Below are 23,340 nucleotides of genomic sequence, written 5' to 3' on the forward strand. Positions count from 1 at the left end.
TTTGCATAATAATAATTACCATAAAATAAATATAATATGTAAAAAAGTAACTTTTAAATTTATTAAAAATAAAATTATGCTATTGCCGAAGTAAACAACGAAATAGTGAGACTTCTAATAAAATTTTATTTTATTTTATGTCTATCCTAAAATTGGAGCGTTTACCCTAGACGTGGATATCTCCAATTATAGATAAATGGAGAGGATTAACACTGGAGTGTACGGCCGAAATGTAGGGCGTGTATATAGCGAGACCTTGGTTTTATTATTTGTCTAAATCGCTTCTTCTTCTCCAAGCATCCTCAGCTATCTAAACATCTCTCTATCTTAAACCCTCTTCTATTACATCAATCTTCAGGTAAGACACTGATTTCTCAATTTCTACATAACTTCATATCAGCTAGCTAATCAGATCGTGTACTATTTTTAGATCTAAATATTATTATGCTTTCTTTTTCCCTCTCAATTTCTTCGATCTACTTGTGCACTTGTTTCTCTTAATATTCACTGTCGTTTTAATTTATATTTTATTTCAGGAGTTTCATTTGAAAATGGTGGGCTCTGATAAATCATGGAAATTGGCGGATCACCCGAAGCTTCCTAAGGGAAAGCAGGTGGCCGTCGTGGTTTTGGATGGATGGGGAGAGGCGAATCCCGATCAGTACAATTGCATCTACATTGCTGAGACCCCCACCATGGATTCTCTTAAAAATGTATTTATTTGAGAAAAAAAAAATTGTGTACCTAACTTCATATATCAATTATTCTTTGACTTGACATTTGACTGTATAGGTTTCCTTTAGTTATTGGTAGTACCCTGAGTTAGCTATTCAGTGAATTATTTCCTTGCTAATTATGTCAAGTTTTATTTTTTACGAAATCTGTTTATCAGTTCACTTTCAATGATTAGTTTTTCTTTCCTTGAGAGCAGTGCGGTGTATTAAACCTGTCTTGTTATTTTGTTATCTTGATCTGAGGCAAAATCATCCGTTGAAGAGAATATATTTTAAACAATTAATTACCAAAATTTCTGGTTCTTACTGCTTATTGGAGGGTGGGTAACATACGTTTTTTTTATTTGTGTGTGTATAAAGCGCCAGTACTAACTCCTTGTAATTTTTCTCTTCTTAAGGGTAAGCCCGAGAGATGGACACTGGTAAAGGCTCACGGGACAGCTGTCGGCCTTCCCAGTGATGATGATATGGGAAACAGTGAAGTTGGTCACAACGCTCTTGGAGCTGGTCGCATTTTTGCTCAAGGGTACAATTCTTTTTGTTCATCGATTAATTTTATTTGGATATACTTCTTTTGGGGCACTTTATATTTGAAACCTGCAAGTCTTGAAATATCATTTATGGCCCTGCATAATGGAAGTTTTCTTATCAATTAAGGCAGAAAGGAGGTGTTTTGTCTTTTGGGGGGAGGTTGTTAATTGGTTGTACTTACAGTGCTGTCATAAATTTTTTGTCTATCCCAATTGATAAAGTACAATAGCAGTATATCTATTTTCATGAGCAAAATGATATTGTTGTTTTAAATTGAATTAAAAATATATTTGTTACTCTTTTGTTTTCTTATTAGTGCTAAGTTGGTGGATCAGGCACTTGCATCTGGCAAACTCTATGAAGGGGAGGGATTCAAGTATATCAAGGAATGCTTTGATCAAAACACTCTTCACCTTATTGGGTTGTGTAGCGATGGAGGTGTCCATTCAAGGCTTGACCAAGTTCAGGTAATAAATTAATGACAAAACTATCGTGCGCACACGTGCTTTTATCATTCTGAAATGCCAACGTAATTTATCAATTTTATCTTTTCTTAATTGTTCTTGTAGTTGCTTCTGAAAGGTGCAAGTGAGCATGGTGCAAAGAGGATCCGCGTTCACATCCTAACTGATGGTCGTGATGTCTTGGATGGTTCTAGCATTGGCTTTGTAGAAACACTTGAGAAAGACCTTGCTGAGTTACGTGCAAAGGGGGTTGATGCACGCATAGCATCTGGTGGTGGTCGTATGTACGTCACCATGGATCGTTACGAGGTAATTCCCGCTAAAAAAATTAAAAGAGTTCTAGAAATACTTTAATTGTTGACGTCAATGGATAATTTGATAAAGTGTGTTACTTAAGTCCTTGTTCTGGAATCTTTAATGGAAAATCTGTGTGATTTTAGATGCACTATTCTCCTTGTAACTTTCTAAATAGTAATTACAAGCAAGGAGATGGATATGAGAATTGCCTTTTTTTTTTCTTTTCTTTCTGGAGCTCTTTAACCTTATGGGCCTGTAAGGTAAGTGTGGAAAAGCAGAATAGAGTGGAATAGCTGTTCTATTCCTGCCGAACAAAAAAAGAATTGAGTGGAATTGGGTCTGTAATTTTGCAATCAAACTCCTGTTTTTTACACTTTGATCCCTTCTGTATTCCGTTGTGAGCTGATTCTCTATTCCATGGGAATGGTGGAATAATAGAATTGGCCTTTTCCAAGAGATGGAATTGGCTCATTTACCAACACTTTTAAGTCTTCCACTATTCTGTTCTTCCACCATCAATCGAACACAACCAAAATAGTAAGAAATGGAAGCCCATTCCAAATTCCACATGCGTTTGGATGAAACTGTGCCCAAACATGGAATAGCACTCCGGATTAGTTCTATTCTTGGGTTAGCGCTAACCCAAGCCCATCCAATCGTACCCCCACACTATACTATGAGGCCCTATAGGACTATTCTATGAGGTCAACTATGTAACTCTTTTTCATAATAATGTTCTTGTATTGTCTTTGCTTAGAATGACTGGGACGTAGTCAAGCGTGGATGGGACGCACAGGTCCTTGGTGAGGCACCGCACAAGTTCCAAAATGCAGTTGAAGCTGTAAAAAAGTTGCGTGAACTTCCAAAAATGAGTGACCAGTACATCCCTCCCTTTGTAATAGTTGACGAGAGTGGCAACCCAGTGGGACCCATTTTAGATGGTGATGCAGTGGTGACATTCAACTTCAGAGCTGACCGCATGGTAATGCTTGCCAAGGCCTTGGAGTATGAGGACTTTGACAAGTTTGACCGGGTACGGTACCCCAAGATCCGTTATGCTGGTATGTTGCAATATGACGGGGAGCTCAAGCTTCCGAGCCACTACTTGGTTTCTCCACCTGAGATCGAAAGGACTTCTGGTGAATATTTAGTATACAATGGAATTCGTACCTTTGCTTGCAGGTATGTTACAATTCTAATGAATACAAATGTTTATACTGAGTGAGGTATTGTTTTCTTTTGCCTTAAAGTTGCTCCTAAGGAGCAGGAACCATTAGACCTTGTTAAATCTGAACTCTTGCCTTTTTATGTAAAAGGTTTGGCCCATGTCTCGGTTAAGGAGGTAGGCGGACCATACATTAACTGTACCTGCGCCGAGTGTATCTTATTTTCATAGTATTGACCTGAATAGAATTGATTTTTTTTTAAATGCAGTGAGACTGTCAAATTTGGTCATGTGACATTTTTCTGGAACGGCAACCGGTCAGGATACTTTGATGCGACAAAAGAAGAATATGTTGAGATCCCGAGTGATGTTGGTATTACATTCAATGTCCAGCCTAAAATGAAGGCTGTTGAAATTGCTGAGAGGGCCAGGGATGCAATCCTAAGTGGTAAATTTGACCAGGTATTAAAAATGCAGCATTCATAGTAAATTCATTTTGTTTTCTGTAGCCTATAAATTAACTGTATGCTTTTTTTTTTTAGGTTCGGGTTAATTTGCCAAACAGTGACATGGTGGGGCACACCGGTGACATTGAAGCTACTGTGGTTGCTTGCAAGGCTGCAGATGAGGCCGTTAAGGTCAAAATCCTCAACTCTCTCTCTCTCTCTCTCTCTCTCTCTCTCTCTCTCTCTCTCTCTCCCTCTCTCTCTCGTGGCTGGTAACTCATCTTGTTTAATTTTTGTAGATAATATTGGATGCGGTAGAACAAGTGGGAGGCATATATGTGGTCACAGCCGATCATGGTAATGCAGAAGATATGGTCAAAAGAGGCAAATCTGGTGAACCCCTTTTGAAGAACGGGCAAATCCAGATACTTACATCCCACACTCTTCAACCAGTAAGACAGCTTCATACGTTGATTTTTTACAATATAATCAAACCTCAATTTTGATTTATACCAATTCTAATTGTGTGAGAACATTATAGGTGCCTGTTGCAATTGGAGGCCCGGGTCTCTCGTCAGGTGTCAAGTTCAGAACTGACTTGCAGACTCCTGGATTGGCTAATGTTGCGGCAACTGTCATGAATTTTCATGGATTTGAAGCCCCGAGTGACTACGAGCCAACTCTTATTGAAGTTGTTGACAACTGAAAATTTTATCATCGAGATTGGTTGTATCTTTTGTTGTTGTGGCTTTGTTTAGTTAAAAAAACTGCCTTATCATTTAAATAATGTTGGAAAGGAATTTGCATAAATTAGGAAGAGCAAAAGGAACCCTGGAGTTTGAGAGGTTTTGTTTTCACTCTTTAATTATCTGAACGGCTAAATAAGCTCTAATTTTTGTGCTAGTGTACTGTTCTGATGGAATCTTTTTATTTCTTTATTTATTTAGGCTATATGGTTTAATGTTGGAGTAAGAATGGGTCTGGTAAACCAACATGACGTGGATTATGGGGATACAATATAACATTTTTCACTGCATTAAAAACTGCTTAAAATCTCTTGTGCAGTTCCAGAGTTTTTCTTGAGTTGACCCAGATCTTTTTTCCATTTAACAGTGCTGTACCAAAAGAAAAAATCTACTCTGTAGTTAAATTAAGAAGAATTGAACTATGTTTGATGCTTTATCAATACTTCCTGCTGATAACATATGTCAAGCAAATTATTCATATCCGATACTTGTTCATGTATAATCTATTATTTTGTCGAGTAAAATTATTCAGTAAAACGCATGTATTTAATCAAATTCTAACTGTAAATATATGCATATGCGATGAACTAGATGAATTGCGGCTGTGTTTTCCTGACTTGGTTCAGCTGAAGTTTGCTTAAAAACATAGTTGACATTTATAATACTGATGGATAGCATCACTGTGATGTAATGACAATGAACCGGCAGTGAGGGTATACATCCGTATTATAGATGTCAACTACCTGATGAACTAAACGAATTGCGGCTGTGTTTTCCTGACTTGGTTCAGCTGAAGTTTGCTTAAAAACATAGTTGACATTTATAATACTGATGGATAGGATCACTGTGATGTAATGACAATGAACCGGTAGTGAGGATATACATCCGTATTATAGATGTCAACTACCTGAATGACTGAGAGCCTCAGGATACGATACAATACTTCTGTCAACCATACAATACGTCTATTATATCAAAAATCAAAGATACGATACGCCAAGGACCTGTGAGCCTCACAATCATTCAGGTAGTTGACATTTATAATACGGTCATACAGATGTATATCCTCACTGCCTTGATAGACGTATCGCATCTGATCCCATAGAGATGTATCCGAGTAAATAATTAATATAATAAATAATAATATATATAATAGACGTATTGTATCCTTAATTTTTGAAAATTGCTGTATCGCCGTATCCATATCGTATCCGATACGATATCCGTATCCATATCCATACAACATAGCTGTGAGGATATCCATCAGTATTATGAATGTCAAATATGTTTGAAAGCAAAATTCTCAGCTGAACCGAGTCAGGAAATTAATTAAACAGTAAATTTTGGACTTAATTTTCTGCTGCAATAGTGATCCTCTCGTTTAAATGATTTAAGTAGGCATGGAACCATTTGTGTAAATGATTTCTGCAGCATTAGAACCACCTCTCGTAATGAAATTTTTGTATTCATCTGATATCGATACTGAATCTTTAATTGAGCTATTTGATTGCATTAAAAGCACAAGACGAATCAAGTCAACAAATCAAATGCCAACATTTTTTTCTGTTCTGATTCCAAGGCTGCAGCAATCGAATCTATTCACTTTTTTCAAGAAGAAACTATGAATTAAGGTCTGGTTCAAAACTATCAGAAAAACAAACTACAGTTGTTAACCCAATGGAGGAGAAAATAATGAGAAATATAAACCAGCACAACAGATGTTACACACACTTTGAATTACTACTACTCTTAAATAAGCTTTAGTACAAATAAATATGGGCAGATGACGGTTCACAGATGAATGGAAGCTACAACGAATGGTGAGATGAACTTAGTAAATGACTTAACCTCTCCTAAGTCACAACTTCATGTTACACACAGAACATAGATGGCAGGTGGGTCCTGCCAATCAGTCACTGAACCAAAAGGCCACCATGATTCAGTTCGACCAGACATGGACGAGGCCTTGGCGGTTGCCCGTATAGATCTCATCACGGTCTTCATCATAGTACAGTGCAGTGATATCTTCTAATGCCTCGGCAACAGTGTTGTTGAATCGACTAGAGGATCCTTTTCTTCGGTTGTTATCCTTCGCTGCACCACACCCAGCTCTTATTTTGGCCAGGCATTTCCCAGTCAATATGTTGCTGATGTTAATCGATCCAGCTGTAATTACACAAAGAACAATTTTTGTCAGTGCTGCAAATTCAGAATCTCCTAATTATAATTCATGATGTATAAAAGGTTTACTTCTGTAATGTGTTTATACAGATTGGTATGTTCAAATACTTCACCTAACAGGTCTGTCCATCAAACTTTTTGAAAACTTCCAAGTTCATAAATAAAACAAGAGGTGTCTCTGTCACCAAGGGATTTTTTTTATGGTTGAAAATTTGCATATCATGCACTAGACATCAAAACCCTTCGACGAAACTGGCAAATTTAATCGATAGCAGAAGAACGAATTCGGTAAACATCACAAAAAAATAAAATAATAGCATATTACCATTGGCACGGGCAACACCATCAGAAGAGGAATCATCAGAGTCGGCCTTGCAATAAGAAATTATGAGATCCTGGTCACTGGTGATGTAGATGTTGTTGGTATTGCAATCAGGGTGCCACAGAAGATGGTCTTCAAATGAGGTCACAAGCTCACCTCTGAAATTCCACACCGCCACCGATCGGTTGCGGAAAGTCAGGAACAGTTGCAATTCATACAGAAAAATAAAGGCTGATGGTGTCATGAACTCAGTACGGCTTACTTCAGTCAATTGGAAATTTCTCACCTACACATCATACAAATAAATAAAATAACAGGAAGTCATCAAGGGCCTGTTCGGCCATTTAAAGGGAACGGGAATGAAAATTTTTGAATGGCCGAAATACTATGCATGTGGGCTGATTTTCGCGAAGTCTGAGTGAATTTTTTTTCCCACGCCGAACAGGCCCTAAATGTGTTTGGCTTCCAGCTATTTTAAGTAATGTTATTTAAGGAAAAATGAAGAAAACTCAAATTATATGGATATTAAATGTTAGAACTTAATGCTATCTACAACTGTCGGTATCTTTAATGTAGAGTTGTAGTAATGCATAGAGTACCAATACTATACAATAAATGTAACATCCTTGTCATTCTAATCATTTTCTGATGCACGCACACAATGTATACCAAAAACATGTCAATTCTCACTTGTAGATAGCATTCTATTAGGAAGCATATTCGTAAAAGAAAAGGAAAGAGAAATAGGCAAAAAAATATTACATCAAGAATTTGGAGATTCTCGCCATCTTGCTTGACAAGAAGCTTCTCATTGAATTGTTCAATAAAATCTACTTTCTTATTCCGGTGGAGGAGATGGTTGAATGACTTTAATAGAGTACCATCCTCTATTGACAGTATCTTGAGTGGTACATAACTGCTTGTCCTCGTATATATTAGCAGCATTATACCAGGACTGCAAACAAACGAAGAGCCAAATCAGTTTAATCAGTATATATAAAAATAGAAATTTAAAAAATAGTGTGTGAAGAGAGAGGGAGAGCAACAAAGAAGTGTACCTTATTTTTATTTCTTGAACATTTTTATCTGAAATGGAGTACAGCAAGGTGTAATTCTTCAAGTCAAATACCTTGTAAGTGCTGCTACAACAAATGATTAAACAATATGTATAAGATTATACAAAAGAATAAAAACAGCCAAAATATGAAATTCACATACCTATCCTGAGCGGAATAAGTAAGAACCTTTCCATTTACATCATCAAACTCAACAAATCCAGGCCATTTCAGTGACTCAGTTTCAAAAAGGGGAAATCCAGCATCTGGCTTTCCTCTTCTAATGTACCTTCAATAGCAATTGCAAAGAGAACTAGTAAGCGTAAGAATGCAAGCAGGAAATAAGAGGGATAAAAATGGAAGTTTGGGTAGGTATCTCACGTACTCGATACGGGTGGTACGGCATCTTAAAGAGCTGAAATTCTCAGACCCATACACGGATACAGTAATAAGAGACTCATTATTTTTGTTGTAAAACAGGCTACGAATTACTTCATCTGGGCTTCCGTTAAGAAAGCAAATTCTCTCATTTGTCACTGTCAAACAAATGTTAAAAGAATAATTCAGGCAAGTTAGGATAACTCTTAAAGGGCAAAAGTAAATCCTGTTCACAAACACCAAATCAGGCAACAATTTATGACATGTGTTTCCATTACGATTAAATATATGGCACAGTATACACTTTTATAAAAGAACAGACAATGTCAACATACACCCAGTCTCTTACCAGCATGCATATGTACATAACATTACTAATTCCGAAAATATAGATTGCGAGAGAAGCTCAAACCTCGGCTAAAAGCAGCACAGATGCCAGATTGGGCTAACGCAAAGACAATGTCACGTGCCGCAACAATCTCTATAATTTTTGACCTCTTTCGCAAGTAAGGCAGTAGAAGACTGTTTTCCTTGGGGTCATAGGTATCAAACTCCTCCTGAATAATTTAAATTACAAGATAAGTAAACTCTGGTAATTATCCTAACTAATTATGGAAAGTTAGTAACTAGGGCAAAATCATATAAGAACCTACTGATTGTGTCAAATTGAAACATGCATGTTTTAGGAAGTAATTTAATCACCCATGAAAATGGCATGTCAAATGATTTTTCCGTGCCAGTGTTATTCTAGCAAAGTTAACATGAAATCCATTAAAGGCATGCACCTTAACTCTAATTATCCAAAATTCGATATCATTTAAGAGCCAATCACTTAAAGATTAGAAACTCTAACCTGAGCTACATTGACCATAGACCTCAGGCAGGTTATATTATAATTTTCTTTATTATTTATGTTAATTACTTTGAAAGTGGTAGAAATTAGGTTGCCTGTTTGCACTTTTATTAACAAACAGAAATGAGCTTGCAAGTCCAGACTCATCCCATATATTCCTAAATCCTTATGAAGAAGCCCCTCACTATGTGGTGCTCCGCAGTTATGTCTGAATCAAGTGCAATTATGAATTTCACAAACTCTAATCTGACTATTTTGAGCTTCATAAACTGTACTTTGACCAAACAAAGTGCAATAATGAGCTTTCTTCAACCAAAGGCAATACATTAGATTCTACAACAAACTAAGTGACCCAAAAACTAAGGATATCATGAGAATTCAATTCAATTCTGGAGATCAATCTAAAAGTATTTTCAAATTCCACTAATCACAGTACTATGGTTAATGAGCTTTCCCCACCGCTGACCAATTACATAAACAAACACAGTGATAAAAGAAACCCAAGATGCTTGCTGCACAAACAACTAAAATTAAACAAAAATAACTTAACCTGGAGTTGAATGTTGCGAAATCTCTCCTGGGCATTGCTCATACTAAACGATCTATCTCTCTTCGAGCTGATCTCCCTTCGCATGAGCTTTTGCACACTATTTACAACCCCTTCCGACCGTTGCCTCTTCCTCGCCAAGATTCGCCGTCCGTTACACGGCCTCGGACTAGCCGTGATACGCCTCCCCTCCATTAGAAAACTCTTCTTTTTGCGTGGAAGCCCCAGACGTTCGAAATAGAAACCGGAGAAAATCAGAGCACGAGGGAATCCGACTAGAGCGGAGAGCGGTAGCACTGCCCAGTACGCTCGAAACCCTAGAAACCCACAAACCCTTGTTCGAGCTGGAGGTACAGTGACGAGAAGCGCGAGGGAAGAGAAGAGAAGAGAAGAAGAGGGGAGGGTTTGGAGATATAATTTGGAGGTATATTTATTTCGTTTTCTGGTCGGGAGTCGGACTTGAAACTTGAAATCAATTCTCAATTGATAAAATTTGAAACAGCAGGATCCGATGCCTGTAGGATAATATCAGATCAGATCGAAACCTGTCCGTTCGATTTAGGAAAATATTATGAATAAATATTTATCATTAATCGAACGGTTAGTACTGTCATTGGACCAACATTAGTACGATGGGCATTGAAGATATAAAGTGGAAGCCTCGTCGCCTCCGATTCTGTATTTGAGAAATTTTGAATAGAGAATCTCAGTTTTTACTCGGTGAATATATAGTTCTAACATATACAGAAAAATAGAATTTCTGCACTTCCTTTTTATCCTGATGCATTTAGGGGTGTCAATCGTTTACCCTACTCGTATCGTATTCGATAAGACGGATATGAATAAGATTTTTTTTTCATTAATTTATTGGATATGAGTATGAGTAATGATTTTTTCTTGTTCGAAAAACGGGTATGGATACGAGTAAATATTATTTTGTATCTCTTGGATAACGGGTAATTATATAAAATAAATGAGTATGGCTAATATAACATCAGTGTCATTTCAGTTTATATAACACCAACTCCAAAACCTATCAAACCAACTCCAAAACCTATCAAATCGAGTTCAAATGGTGAATCCAAACCGTTCAAACCAATTTACTTTATGAGTGATGTGTTTACATGCAAATTTTTTATATTTTCGAGTTATTTTAGTATCAAATCAAGCGGAAAAAAAAATTGAAAAATGAATATATTAAAATTAACTTAAAAACTCACACATTTGACCGCTTGACTTGATATCAAATAAACTCAAAAACTTATAAATTTTACATGTAAATGCACAACTAATGAAGTAGATCGGTTTGAACGGTTTAGATTCACCATTTGAACTCGATTTGATAGGTTTTGGAGTTGGTGTTATATAGACTGAAATGACATTGATGTTATATTAGTCATACTCAAAATAAATTATATCATAAGAAAAATATAATGCTAAACATTTTACTTTTTATTTGAATGTTAATTTATTATTAGTTAAGGAATTGAATTTGTTAGATGAGATATTTGTGATTTTTTTTTTTGCTTAATAAAAAATAATTAGTTAGAATTAATTGCATATTTATATTTTTATTTTATATTAGTAATTGTGATTGCATATGTATGACATGATAAGTTTTGATAGTTTATTTGTAAAAATAATAAAACTATTATATTTGTATTATTCGTTATTCGCTCACTATCGTTTCGTTACCCGCTAATTTTATCGGGTATGGATAGGGTAGAGTAAGAAAAATTCTTAATGGGTATGGATAAGATCAATTCTTAGTGAGTATGAATATAAAAATTGCTCCACCCTACCCGTATCATTCCCATTGACACATGCATTTTCGTAAAAAATTTCATTTATGAAGTAGCGTAAAGTTCTAATGTGAAGATAAATGATAATATCCGATAAACTGTCCTTTAACAACGTAATGAGAGAGAATTTTTATTTCGTGATTATTCTTATCCTATCTTATCTCCAAAAATTTAAAGGAAGCATATTCAAATCATTCAGAATAATACAAGACGTGAATAATTGTACAAAAAGATATAGTTTGTAGAGTGATGTGGAATATGGATATAAAGTAGGGTTAACCTGCACCCTTAGCATACTACATATCTTTATATCTGTTTTCAGAATCTAAACAATCAATTTAAAATGCTCAACATAATCTCTATATTAAAATGTACTTGGAGTCCAAATTTTTTATTTATATTTTTTATTTTTATATAGATACAAAATTACTGTTTTCATATGATTATTGATCATTCAAAATAGTAAAAAAGTTTCAAAAAAATATAAAATTTGATCTCCAAGTACATTTTAATATGAAGATCATGTTGTACAGTTTATATCAACTGTTTGGATTTTGAAAATAAAAATAAGAGCGTGAAACATAATTAGAGCACAAAATTAATGATGCATTTTAACCTTAGTAATAGATATAATAGAAAAGTATGATAGTATAATAGAATCGTTGTGATTGAAAGCGAAGTTAGATGGAATTATAAAAGAGCAAAAAAAATGGGTTACAAATTTACATTCAAATATTTTTTTCTATACTTTATTTCTTTATATCTTCATATTTTATCAGATGAAATAAACTATTACAGGAATGAAATTGCGAAGAATACATTTTTCGTGAGGTAAAATAGGCTAAATTAGGGACAGATAAAAGGATATTAAATTACTTATTAGTGACCCTTATGACTCAAAACGGTTGTAAATTTTATTTCTAATAAACTTTCATAGTTTGTCCTTCAATTAATGAAGCATTTGTTTATATAAAATAGCAAATGTCTTGCTCTAATTATGTCTTGTGGAATAATATATATATATAGAGAGAGAGAGCGCTAGAGTGGCTAATATCAAAACATTTGCACCACGCCTCCCGTTCAACCAAGTCATTTTCCGATTTTTAAAGTCCAAATGATCAATCCGAACCGTTGGATGTGTTCTCCATATTAAAATGTACTTGGAGACCAAATTTTACATTTTTTGGAATTTTTTTACTATTTATTAAGCCACTTTGAAAATCGCTGATCCAACGGTAGCTTCTGATTTTACTGTTTGGTTAAGCCACCGTTGGATCAGCGATTTTCAAAGTGGCTTAATAAATAGTAAAAAAATTCCAAAAAATATAAAATTTGGTCTCCAAGCACATTTTAATATGGAGAACACATCTAACGGTTCGGATCAATCATTTGGACTTTAAAAATCAAAAAATGACTTGGTTGCACGGAGGCGTGGTGCAAACGTTTTGATATTAGCTACTCTCTCTCTCTCTCTCTCTCTATATATATAGAGAGAGAGACGGGCTACGGTGAGTTGCGAAGTAAAATGCATTTTTATTTCACGCCTGTTTTTATTTTGAAAGTCCAAACGACTGATCCGAACCGTTAGATGTTTAATCCATATTGAAATGTGCTTGGAGACCAAATTTTACATTTTTTTTGAAATTTTTTTACTATTTATTAAGCATTTTTTAAAATTACTGTTTTGCTGTGAACAGTAAAAACAGTAAAATTTTCTGGACCATCAGATCAGCGACTTTCAAAATTGCTTAATAAATAGTAAAAAAATTTCAAAAAATGTAAAATTTGGTCTCCAAGCACATTTCAATATGGAGAACAAGATGAATAGTTCGGATTGACGTTTTGAACTTTAAAATCGCAAAATATGAGCGTGAAGTAAAATAGTCGCTTTACTTCGCAACTCACCGCAGCCCATCTCTCTCTCTCTATATATATAGAGGAGGGTTCAAATGCACCCTATTTTTCAAATCTTTTTTCTCCGTTTTCAAAGTCTGAACAGTCAATCCGAACCGTTAGATGCGATCTACATATTAAGATGTGATTGGAGACCAAATTTTACATTTTTTGGAATTTTTTTACTATTTATTAAGCCACTTTGAAAATCGCTGATCCAATGGTCCAGAAAATGTAAAATCAGCGATTTTCAAAGTGGCTTAATAAATAGTAAAAAAATTCCAAAAAATGTAAAATTTGGTCTCCAAGCACATCTTAATATGTAGATCGCATCTAATGGTTCGGATTGACTATTCGGACTTTGAAAATGGAGAAAAAGGATAGGGTGCATTTGGGTGCACAAAAATTTGGGTGCATTTGAACCCTCCTCATATATATATATATATATATATATATATATATATAGACTGTGGCTAATTTGCTGCCGGCGGTGTTGCCGCCTTTTTTTTTTTTTTGTAATGTCCAAACAACAAATCCAAACCGTTAGATATTTAATCTATACTATAATCTACTTGGAGACCAAATTTTATATTTTTTGGAATTTTTGTACTATTTATTAAGCTGGTTTGAAAACTGCTGATTTCAATGCTGCAGAAATTTACTGAAATCAGCAGTTTTCAAATCAGCTTAATAAACAGTAAAAAAATTTCAAAAAATGTAAAATTTGGTCTCCAAGTAGATTATAATATAGATTAAACATCTAACGGTTTGGATTTGTTATTTGGACATCACAAAAATAAAAAAGGACGGCAGCACCTCCGGCTAAAATGCTGCCGGCAGCAAATTAGCCGGACCATATATATATATATATATATTGTCAAATCATCTATCATCAAAATGAACTTCTTATTCAGTCACTACCCGATAATATTCTTGACATAATATTTTTTTTATCAAATTCAGCCATCATCATAATGAACTTCTTATTCTGTCACTGTCCGATAATATTCTTTAACGATTTCATACTTGCCAGATGTGATAAAAATAGTGAGGAACCAAAGGATATTCTATTTTTCACTTATTCTCTATTCTAGCTTTTACCAAATAAGCTCATAGGTTTTGGGTTATTGAAAATCAACACTTCGGGATAGAAGTCATATCACATCTAACCTTAAAAAAAATTTAAAGGTGTTTGATAATATAGGCCTTACGCAAAGACAATTATCTTTTATTTTGAGATAAGCCCAATCCCATCTTATCTTTGAATTTCTGAAATTGTTTGGTAATATAATCCTTACGCAAAGATTGGTTTATCCAACTTTATAACAAGAAGATATGTTAAGACGCGAATAATTATCATAAGAGATTTCAAAAGTATCATTTGCTTGTTCAATGAGATAGAAATAATGAAAGATTGTTGCATATTTGCTAAAAAGATCAATGAGTTGCACAAAATAAGGAAAAGTGAAAAGGTTGAGTTATAATGAAATTATAAGAAAACTATAATACTCAGCTCCAAAAAGTTTGAGGGAATTTCACATATTCCTTTCAAAAATTTCAATATTGCGTATTTTCTCCTAAAAAAATTATAATATCGTAATTGCCCTTAAAAATTATAAAAAATCACAAATTTATCCATACTAATTCTGTAATATATCAAATGTATCTAAAAACTATAAAATAATAATATCTAACCCTCTAAAATCACAAATTTACCCATACTTTAAAGACTCATCTTGCCCAAAATTCCAGTGAACAGTAAAAACAGTAGAAATTTCTGGACCACCGGATCAGTGATTTTCAAAATGGCTTAATAAATAGCAAAAAAATTCCAAAAAATGTAAAATTTGGTCTCCAAGCACATTTCAATATGGAGATCATGTTGAGTGTTCGGATCGACGTTTTGAACTTTAAAATCACAAAATATGAGTGTGAAGTAAAATAGTCATTTTACTTTGCAACTCACCATAGCCCATCTCTCTCTCTCTCTCTCTCTCTATATATATATATATATAGAGAGAGAGAGAGAGAGAGAGTGTGTGTGACTAATGTGCATTCGTATGCATATGGCCCGATATGCATACGGTCCAAATTTAAAATTTCAAAATCCAAAATGTCAATCCGAACTATTCATCTTGTTCTCCATATTAATATGTGCTTGGAGACCAAATTTTACATTTTTCTGAATTTCTTTACTATTTATTAAGCCACTTTGAAAATTGCTGATCCAACGGTGGCTACTGATTTTACTGTTTTGTTAAGCCACCGGTTGATCAACAATTTCCAAAGTGGCTTAATAAATAGTAATCAAATTCAGAAAAATGTAAAATTTGATCTCCAACCACATATTAATATGGAGAACAAGATGAACGGCTCAGATCGACATTTTAGATTTTAAAATTTCAAATTTGGACCGTATGCATTGTTAGTTTGTAATAATCTAGAAGTCAATAATACGATAATTTATCATAAAGCTTTGTTCATGAATTGAATGTTTATTTATATATCATTTTGTTGCCTTGAGTATTATTGCATTTATGGATCATTTCGAGTTCATGACTGAAATTGTGAAACTCCATAATATAGATGATATACACTCTTAAAAGGTCACTGACCAAGGTAATTAGCAGGAACACTAATTACCACTATAAGGTTAGTATGTGGATTAAAAGATGGTTAAGTTTTACAAACCACCTGACACGAGATGTCATTTTAATCACATAGATACATGTTCTAGGAACATGGTATTTGACAGACCCCGAATGAAACATTAAATAGAATTGTGTTCGTGTCATTAATGTTTTCATTCAGTGTCAAGTTCTACAGTATGAGGTATTTATCGTTCCCACTAAGAAATATGTATGTGTAAGTGTTATCTAACGCTGTCCGTAAAAAGCAGTCATAACGGTAGCACTTCCATATGTATAGCTTAGCTGAGGAAGTGATAGTCTGCCAAAAGTACTATTTGTCCCTCGTATTTTATACGAGCTATAGCATCACTGGGCCCCTTGGTAGAGTTAGATTATATGCATGCGGTATAATTACAAGAGTAATTATATTTGATAATCTACTCAAGATCAAGAAAAGATTCAGTTAGCAAGGATGACACACATCTACCTTGAAACTGATCTGATAGCTATGAGACAGAAGAACAGACACAAGTAAATTGTTTACTGGATCGTGATATTGTACAGTACAGCATCATCTGTATAATTGGATGGTCATGATGTATACTGCCAGATGCCGCTCATGATTATAGAAGTTAAAACAGTTTTAACTCTATTTACCAACATAACACAGATCCTATTGGGTCACACCATATAGGAGCTACTCGGAGAATCTTACTGATTAATTATAAATTGATTATAATTAATATTAAGATGGTTATAATTGATTATACGTGATATAATTAAATTATAAATGTCATATAAAAATGACAAGCAGAAACAACGGTTAATTTATAAACGTACACGTTACGTTGTATAAAAGTTACCGAACAACAACCGAAAAGAAATATAATTGTACATGACAATTATATATATTTGATTTAGAATTTTAATTGTTAATTATGGATTTGAATTGTGGATTTAAAAGCCCAAAATAATCAAAGCCTTAATTAAAATTAAAAGCCCAAAGTTAAAGCCCAAAATCAAAGCCCATACTATTCATGCTTTAATGGGCCAAGGGCAAAATGGTCTTTTCACCCCTATGCCGACCTCCCCATGTGCTTTGCAAGGTGGCATGTGAGGTGGAAGGGGTATTTTGGTCATTTCACATATTAAAGCATGAGGTGTCAAGGTATTTTGGTAAATAGATTTGTTTTGAGGGGTATTTCGGTCTTTTGTGAACCTCCTCAAAACCTATAAATAGAGGGTGTTCGCGTGAAAGCGCAACGCAAGTTTCGGTACGCTTGGGAGCGTACCTTTTAAAACTGCGGTTACACCTTCCGATTAGGGTTGCAAGTGCACAACCCTATCGAGGAGTATAATCGGGTATCGATCCACAGGGACGGTTTCTTTATCTAGAATCTACTTATCTCGACTAAAAACTAGAAGTGAGAAAGAGGGAGTTTTGGTACTTAATCTTTCTAAAGAATCAACTCTAGCAATCAAACAATGCAATAGAATAGTGACTGTGCAAGGAAAAGTATAAACTGTGTTTTGATTTAGGATAAAAGATGTTTCAAGGGTTTCAGACTTCATCTCTGATTTGCCTCTAGTGGTACGGGTCTTACCAAGTTGGTACGGCTAGGCCGCACCAATCTGGTCCGACCAAGCCGAGTGGGGCTTGGTACGGGTAGGCCGCACCACTCTTGTAAGACCCGTACCGATTTACTAGAACAGAGCTTACAAGTTCGAGTTGATGCATTTCTTGCTGGTACCTCGTATTAAACTCTTGAGAAATGTTCAATTGACCATACCTAAGGTTCCTAAACCTCAACTCTCGTTTGTTGGTTCAAGATCTAGGTTTTGGAGTCAATTCTTCACCTTCTAGGGTTTCTAAACCTCAACTCTCGTGTTTTGGTCCAGATCCTCTAGTTGATTGATTGGAGATCTAAGGTATCCTCTAATCTGTCAATTAGGGGAGAATTCAACCTTTCGGCTTCAATTCGAACAAGTCTACCTAAAGGGATTGGTTTGGTTGAGAGAAGACAATGGTCACATGACCTTGTTAGGGTTGATCTACCACTATAGGCACACCACATGCAATTACAGCAAGACAAAGCAATCAAGACAAGCAAATACACAATCAATACAATCAAAAGAGTTCATACAAGATCCAAATCAAGAAAAGCAACACAAATCAAGAAAATCCATCTACAAACCCTAGAAACAATGATCAACTACTCACAAGTCATAGATCTGTCCAGAAATACAAATAAAGAGATAAAGAGAGGCATGATAGAACTAGATCGAAGATCGGGAGTGGAGAAGAGGTTGATCCGTCGATTTTCGCCTCTTCCTCTTCCTTCTTCTTCTCTCCTTGCTCCTTTGCTCTCTTTCTCTCTTTCTCTGAGCTCTTTATTTGGAATGAAAATGTGGATATCAAAAATGGAGAGATCCCTCGCTTTAAATAGCCTCTGCCAAGATTTGAATTCTGCCAAGCGGCATCTATGTACGGCCCGTACCAAAGTGGTACGGCTAGGCCGTACAAGATGGGAGGGAGGCTGGATCGGCTAAGTCTGGTAAGGGCCGTACCAAACCTGGTAAGGGTCGTACCAAACCTGGTAAGGGCCGTACCAGAGAGTCCAAAAATGCTGTTTCTTCGTTTATTTTGCTCCAATCCTGCAGAAAACAAACAAACTCTCAGCAGTACCAAATTCTAAGGATATATCAATGAAATGCACATGATTTTGACAATTTAGAACGTGAATTTGGTAAGAAATCAAGTCAAATATAGGCTAAATATGCGAGGTATCAGAGGGGTGAGGGTGAAAGAGAAAACTTACTAATTCACGTGTTAATCTGATTACTTCGTTAATCAAAATTTCTCTCTTCCCCGATTTCGGTTATTACGAGATTCGGAAATAATATATTTTTGCAAACTCTGCGGTATTTCTGGTTTTGCTTTTAAGTGAAACGGAATAACTTTGAGTCATAAATATATTTATTTTGTCCCTTTTTCGGTGAATAGTGTTTTTGCAGAAAACTGCAGTTTACGGTATTTCTGGCAAAAGAAATAAACCGCTCTCCGGTTAGTCCTGGTGGATAACCAATAGAGGTATCACACGTGTGATACTCCGAGTCGATTCCTTCCTTGGTGTAGCTCTTCTCGCTTAATATGCATTCCAACTGAGATTTGGAAACGAGGTATAAACATGTTATATTAATCTATTTAATTGGTAAATAGATTTAATGCTTTAGAAAATCAATTATGGAGTAGATCTGTAAATGAATTAAATGAGGTTTTGATGCCAAAGGAATACTGAAGGTGGACCGCCTTGGAAAGTTTCCTAACATACCTCGTTTAATTCTTAGCTTAACTTAACCGTAAAAATTTTGTTTTACACACTTCCGTTGTTAAGCTAAATCAATGGGTTTGAACCGTCAAAACCCCAACATGCATATCGGGTCATATGCATACAAATGCACATTAGTCACTCTCTCTCTATATATATACTAGTAAGTGCCGGCCACGCGTTGCTGTGAGACCCGCTTTTCAGTAGCCTATAATTTCTAGAAATGACCAAGCTAACAAATTCCGAAAACAATTATGAGCTAAGATTGGAACTGTATGAATTATTTTTCTGAATGCCATCCATAATAAATTGTTTAACAAGCGTCACATTCATTCTCAGGTACTGTTTGTACAGAGTTTCTAAATCTTGGAAAAAATAAGGCATACAATCATGATCACATGAAGAAAACAGACATCACAGTTGCCATTTCAATTTTCTTTTGCACCCAATTAACATTGCACGATGATCTCTATATTAGCAACAATGTATAATTTTACACAAAATACCAGGTAAAACTCAAGAATTTTTACACAAAACAATGATCTCTATATTAGCAACAATGTATAATTTTACACAAAACATCCGTCGCTTACAAAACACCAGGTAAAACTCAAGAATTTTTAAAAAAAAAATTACACAAAGGCGTTTACTAAACGCCGGTAAAGATCACAGAAATTTGGAAAAAAAAATTGTTGCTATGATAGTGTACTGGATGGTCAAATAGATAGAACAAACTAAGCACATTTACCAATTACTTAGAACATTCGATTATACACATAACTAATTTTAAAGCTGAAAACAAAAATAATACATCTTCATAACTAAATTGTTCAAAATGAAAAATGAGAACATATAAAATAACTAAGGCAAACATCCAGGGAAGAAATTACCATCTCCAAGAAGAACACTTTTTAACCAAAATTGAACTGCCAATTCATGAAATAAGTCGTAGTTTCCAATCCCAATCTGCAATTTCATAATAAATTACACATATTAACATACAAAAAAAAAATTGATTAGAGAAATTACCTAATGTGCCACTTAAAAAGCCAATTATGGTTCAATGATGAGCTGCAAATTAATTTAATTTAGGCTCAATTGCAAGAATATACTTGATTTATCAAATTAGAGACATACCTGACCAGAGTGCATAAGAGACACAAGGATATATTTCTTGTATGCTTCAATAGCTATTGCATTCAGATTTGTCATTGGTGAAGTTAACACCTGAATTTTCAATATAGTTAACTCACGGAACTATTGGTGGCTCAAGAACTATTACAGTACCAAAAATGTAATGATATAAAGTATAAACCACACATTATGACATCATATGTCAGACCAAATATTGTTTGTCTTTTCATCAGTTTATCTCATCAAGGTACTAACCTACACAGCTTTTATCCAGTTGCGCTATGCATTAGCAACCACTTATTAGTAGACAAATAGCAAGAGTGAATTTGAGGATAAAAAAAATAAAATGTGTACAGGCACGGCAATAGGACATATTCACAAACAACAAAAGATTGCAACTTTTCTATGGCTCTACAAAAGAATAACTGTCAAGAATTTTAAAGGTTCCATGCAAGAATCTAATACAAATTTGACAATTATGTCCCTGAGTTTTGTATAAATATTGGTACAACTATTTTCCCTTTTCCCAGAGTACAAAATGCACAAAAGCGATTCAGACAATAGCTATCCACTGCTTAATTTATCGATCTAAATCATGACGTGCAATTGAACATAAGATAAGTCATTAAAAACCAAAACGAAAGCAGTAATTGAAATTTAAAATTTAATAATGACACGATAGAACTATCTTTGAAAAACCTGAATTCCGTCAAAGATGTTGCCTAAGATACCAGGTCCTAATTCCACTGAAAGAGGCTATAGATGACAAAGAACAACAACAAAGTAATTGTCATAAAAAAAAATTAACATTACAGTAACAAAATTCATATGACTTTCTATAATAGCATCACAATAAAATGACCAATCAGCTTATGCACACAATCTATATAGCAAAATGCTTTTCTATGTAGACAAGCAACATACTCATGCCAAATAATGGGAGAGAACTTACAAAATAATTATACATATTGATGAACTATATTATTAATTTGTGAAATTAGGGTTTATTTTACCAGTAGTCTTCAGAGAGAGAACTAAAAGCCTCCTCTCTTGTGTTGCATCTGCAAGCAAAGGGTTGAGAATAAATAAAGGAAAAACATCATAGGCCGTGATACAAAGTACAAATAAAATGATTTTAATAGCAGTTGACCTTTTTTTTAATTTAAAAAACAGTTGATTTTAACCAGAATCACTTGTACCGCATATAGCTACTGAGTACATGTCTAAAAAGAAAAAGAAAAGGTAAAACAACTAATTTACCTCTATATCAAAGGAAATATCAAATATTCGGCATAGAACAGGTTCCAAATAAACCGATCGAATTGCAAGATTGCTTCCTGCACAATGCAAATGTAACAGCAGTAAACAGTTAAAGTCTTGCATTGCTAATATAATATGTGGTTTCTGGTCATTATCAACTCACAAGTAACAACACAACCTGTTGCTAGTGCAAGCTAGAAGAACAATTCTGATTACTAAAAAAAAGATTGAATTGAAAGATGCAATTTACCTTTGTATTTTTAGCTTGCTCCAAGATCCATGCCTGACATTTTTCATGAAATGCAACATTAGCACAAAGTAACTGCAGTTACATAATAAATACCAATGAAAGAAAGACATGAGAAAAGGCATATAGAGGTAGCCTGGAAGACAAGACCAAATGCTAAGAGAGCATGCACATGGACCATTATTCACCACCTAAATGACTAAAGAACATATAACAGGTGGGTTTATAAGAGTTGTACCTGTACCTGGTCGCATGCCAGATTATAGCTTGATTTTTGGCTGGTTTGGTACACTGCATCAATATGACCGTTGACACAAATTTATGATATTCAGGTATAATAATTGATACCTGAGGCATATAAAAGGCTACAGAAATAGCCATTATATAATTTGCCAGAAAAAGGCAATGTTCCAAGCAATGCCATCTTTCTCACACCAAGCTTTGTCGCCAGAGTTGATATTTGAAACCTACACAACAAAACTAATTGGGTTGGTAGAACTCGAGAATAACATTGAACTAAAACAAAAAAACAAAAAATCGAAGCCTTAATCCTAAACTGAAAATAACATTGAAATAATTTCACAAAGTTTGAAACCCTTGATCATAACCCTTAATTCAAACCTAATTTAACAAAATTTCAAATTGAAACGCTCAATCCTAGCCCTTAATTCTCAATTTTTTTATTATTTTACCAATTTCACACGAGAAAAATCTAATAACTACTGAACTAAAATAACATACCTAGAGAGAGTGTGGCGAACTGGTAGATGATCAGTCCTCAGCGAGAGAGACAGTGGGGGAGGGTTTGTGCTCGGTTGAGAGATAGGGCGAACTGGCGGAGGGGGTGGGTATGAGCGCAGCGGGATGGCGAGGCGAAGAGGAAGCGAAGAGGGAGAGGCAGAGAGGAAAGGCGGGGGTGTACGGTTTGCGTTGGGAACTCGCGTAATTTCTATGTTAGGGCGAATACCCAAAATTTTGGTGCAATTTTTTTTGTAACAAAAAGCCGGCGTTTGCTCAACGATCGAATTTCAAGCGCTTCGAACTTTGTGAATAGCAGGTGGCGGAGGAGGAGGGAGGTCGATACAAGAGACAGAGGAGAAAGAACGGGGAGCAAGTCCGATCTGGATCGCTTAGAGGTCACCAAAATTTCGATCTAGGAGAGAGTCAGAGACGGAGGAGAAAGAAAACGGGGAGCAGGTTAGGGGAAGGAAAGAAGAAAAGGCCAATCGGTTAGAGGACGGAAAGAAAAAAAGAAAATAGGCGGAGCAGAAAAACCCCGTGGAAAAAGATACAATTTATGTATAACTTTGCATGCGGCGAACTATC

The 23,340-nt window shown here is 35.0% G+C and overlaps 2 protein-coding genes and 1 long non-coding RNA gene across 6 annotated transcripts; 1 reads left to right on the plus strand and 2 right to left on the minus strand.

Moving 5' to 3' along the window:
* Positions 1-215: 215 nt before the first annotated feature.
* On the plus strand, positions 216-4,559 carry LOC144574623 (2,3-bisphosphoglycerate-independent phosphoglycerate mutase). 3 transcript variants are annotated; one of them, XM_078324636.1, is made up of 10 exons: positions 217-358; positions 537-713; positions 1,133-1,260; positions 1,582-1,732; positions 1,835-2,038; positions 2,784-3,208; positions 3,461-3,653; positions 3,734-3,829; positions 3,937-4,089; positions 4,179-4,559. In XM_078324636.1, exons 2-10 carry the CDS (start codon positions 552-554, stop codon positions 4,341-4,343), a joined length of 1,677 nt encoding a protein of 558 aa, XP_078180762.1. In that variant the 5' UTR covers positions 217-358; positions 537-551; the 3' UTR covers positions 4,344-4,559. The 3 variants fall into 3 exon arrangements, with proteins under 3 accessions (XP_078180775.1, XP_078180762.1, XP_078180769.1); XM_078324643.1 differs by lacking the exon at positions 217-358 and adding an exon at positions 362-417; XM_078324649.1 differs by lacking the exons at positions 3,937-4,089; positions 4,179-4,559 and adding an exon at positions 3,892-3,928 and having other exon boundaries at positions 216-358; positions 3,734-3,849.
* Positions 4,560-6,077: 1,518 nt separating this feature from the next.
* LOC144574639 (uncharacterized) lies at positions 6,078-10,157 on the minus strand. 2 transcript variants are annotated; one of them, XM_078324658.1, is made up of 8 exons: positions 9,723-10,157; positions 8,732-8,876; positions 8,327-8,477; positions 8,105-8,230; positions 7,945-8,025; positions 7,649-7,841; positions 6,890-7,172; positions 6,078-6,549 (listed from the first exon to the last, which is right to left on the minus strand). In XM_078324658.1, exons 1-8 carry the CDS (start codon positions 9,912-9,914, stop codon positions 6,323-6,325), a joined length of 1,398 nt encoding a protein of 465 aa, XP_078180784.1. In that variant the 5' UTR covers positions 9,915-10,157; the 3' UTR covers positions 6,078-6,322. The 2 variants fall into 2 exon arrangements, with proteins under 2 accessions (XP_078180784.1, XP_078180779.1); XM_078324653.1 differs by having other exon boundaries at positions 7,945-8,028; positions 9,723-10,151.
* Positions 10,158-20,088: 9,931 nt separating this feature from the next.
* LOC144549845 (uncharacterized) lies at positions 20,089-22,830 on the minus strand. The gene is made up of 7 exons (XR_013509885.1): positions 22,756-22,830; positions 22,018-22,481; positions 21,768-21,844; positions 21,521-21,568; positions 20,763-21,263; positions 20,511-20,600; positions 20,089-20,339 (listed from the first exon to the last, which is right to left on the minus strand). It is a non-coding gene; the product is annotated as an uncharacterized LOC144549845 (long non-coding RNA).
* Between the last annotated feature and the right edge of the window lie 510 nt (positions 22,831-23,340).

The sequence above is a fragment of the Carex rostrata genome, chromosome 2 (genome assembly GCF_964058835.1).
Source record: "Carex rostrata chromosome 2, lpCarRost1.2, whole genome shotgun sequence".
NCBI lineage: Eukaryota > Viridiplantae > Streptophyta > Magnoliopsida > Poales > Cyperaceae > Carex > Carex rostrata.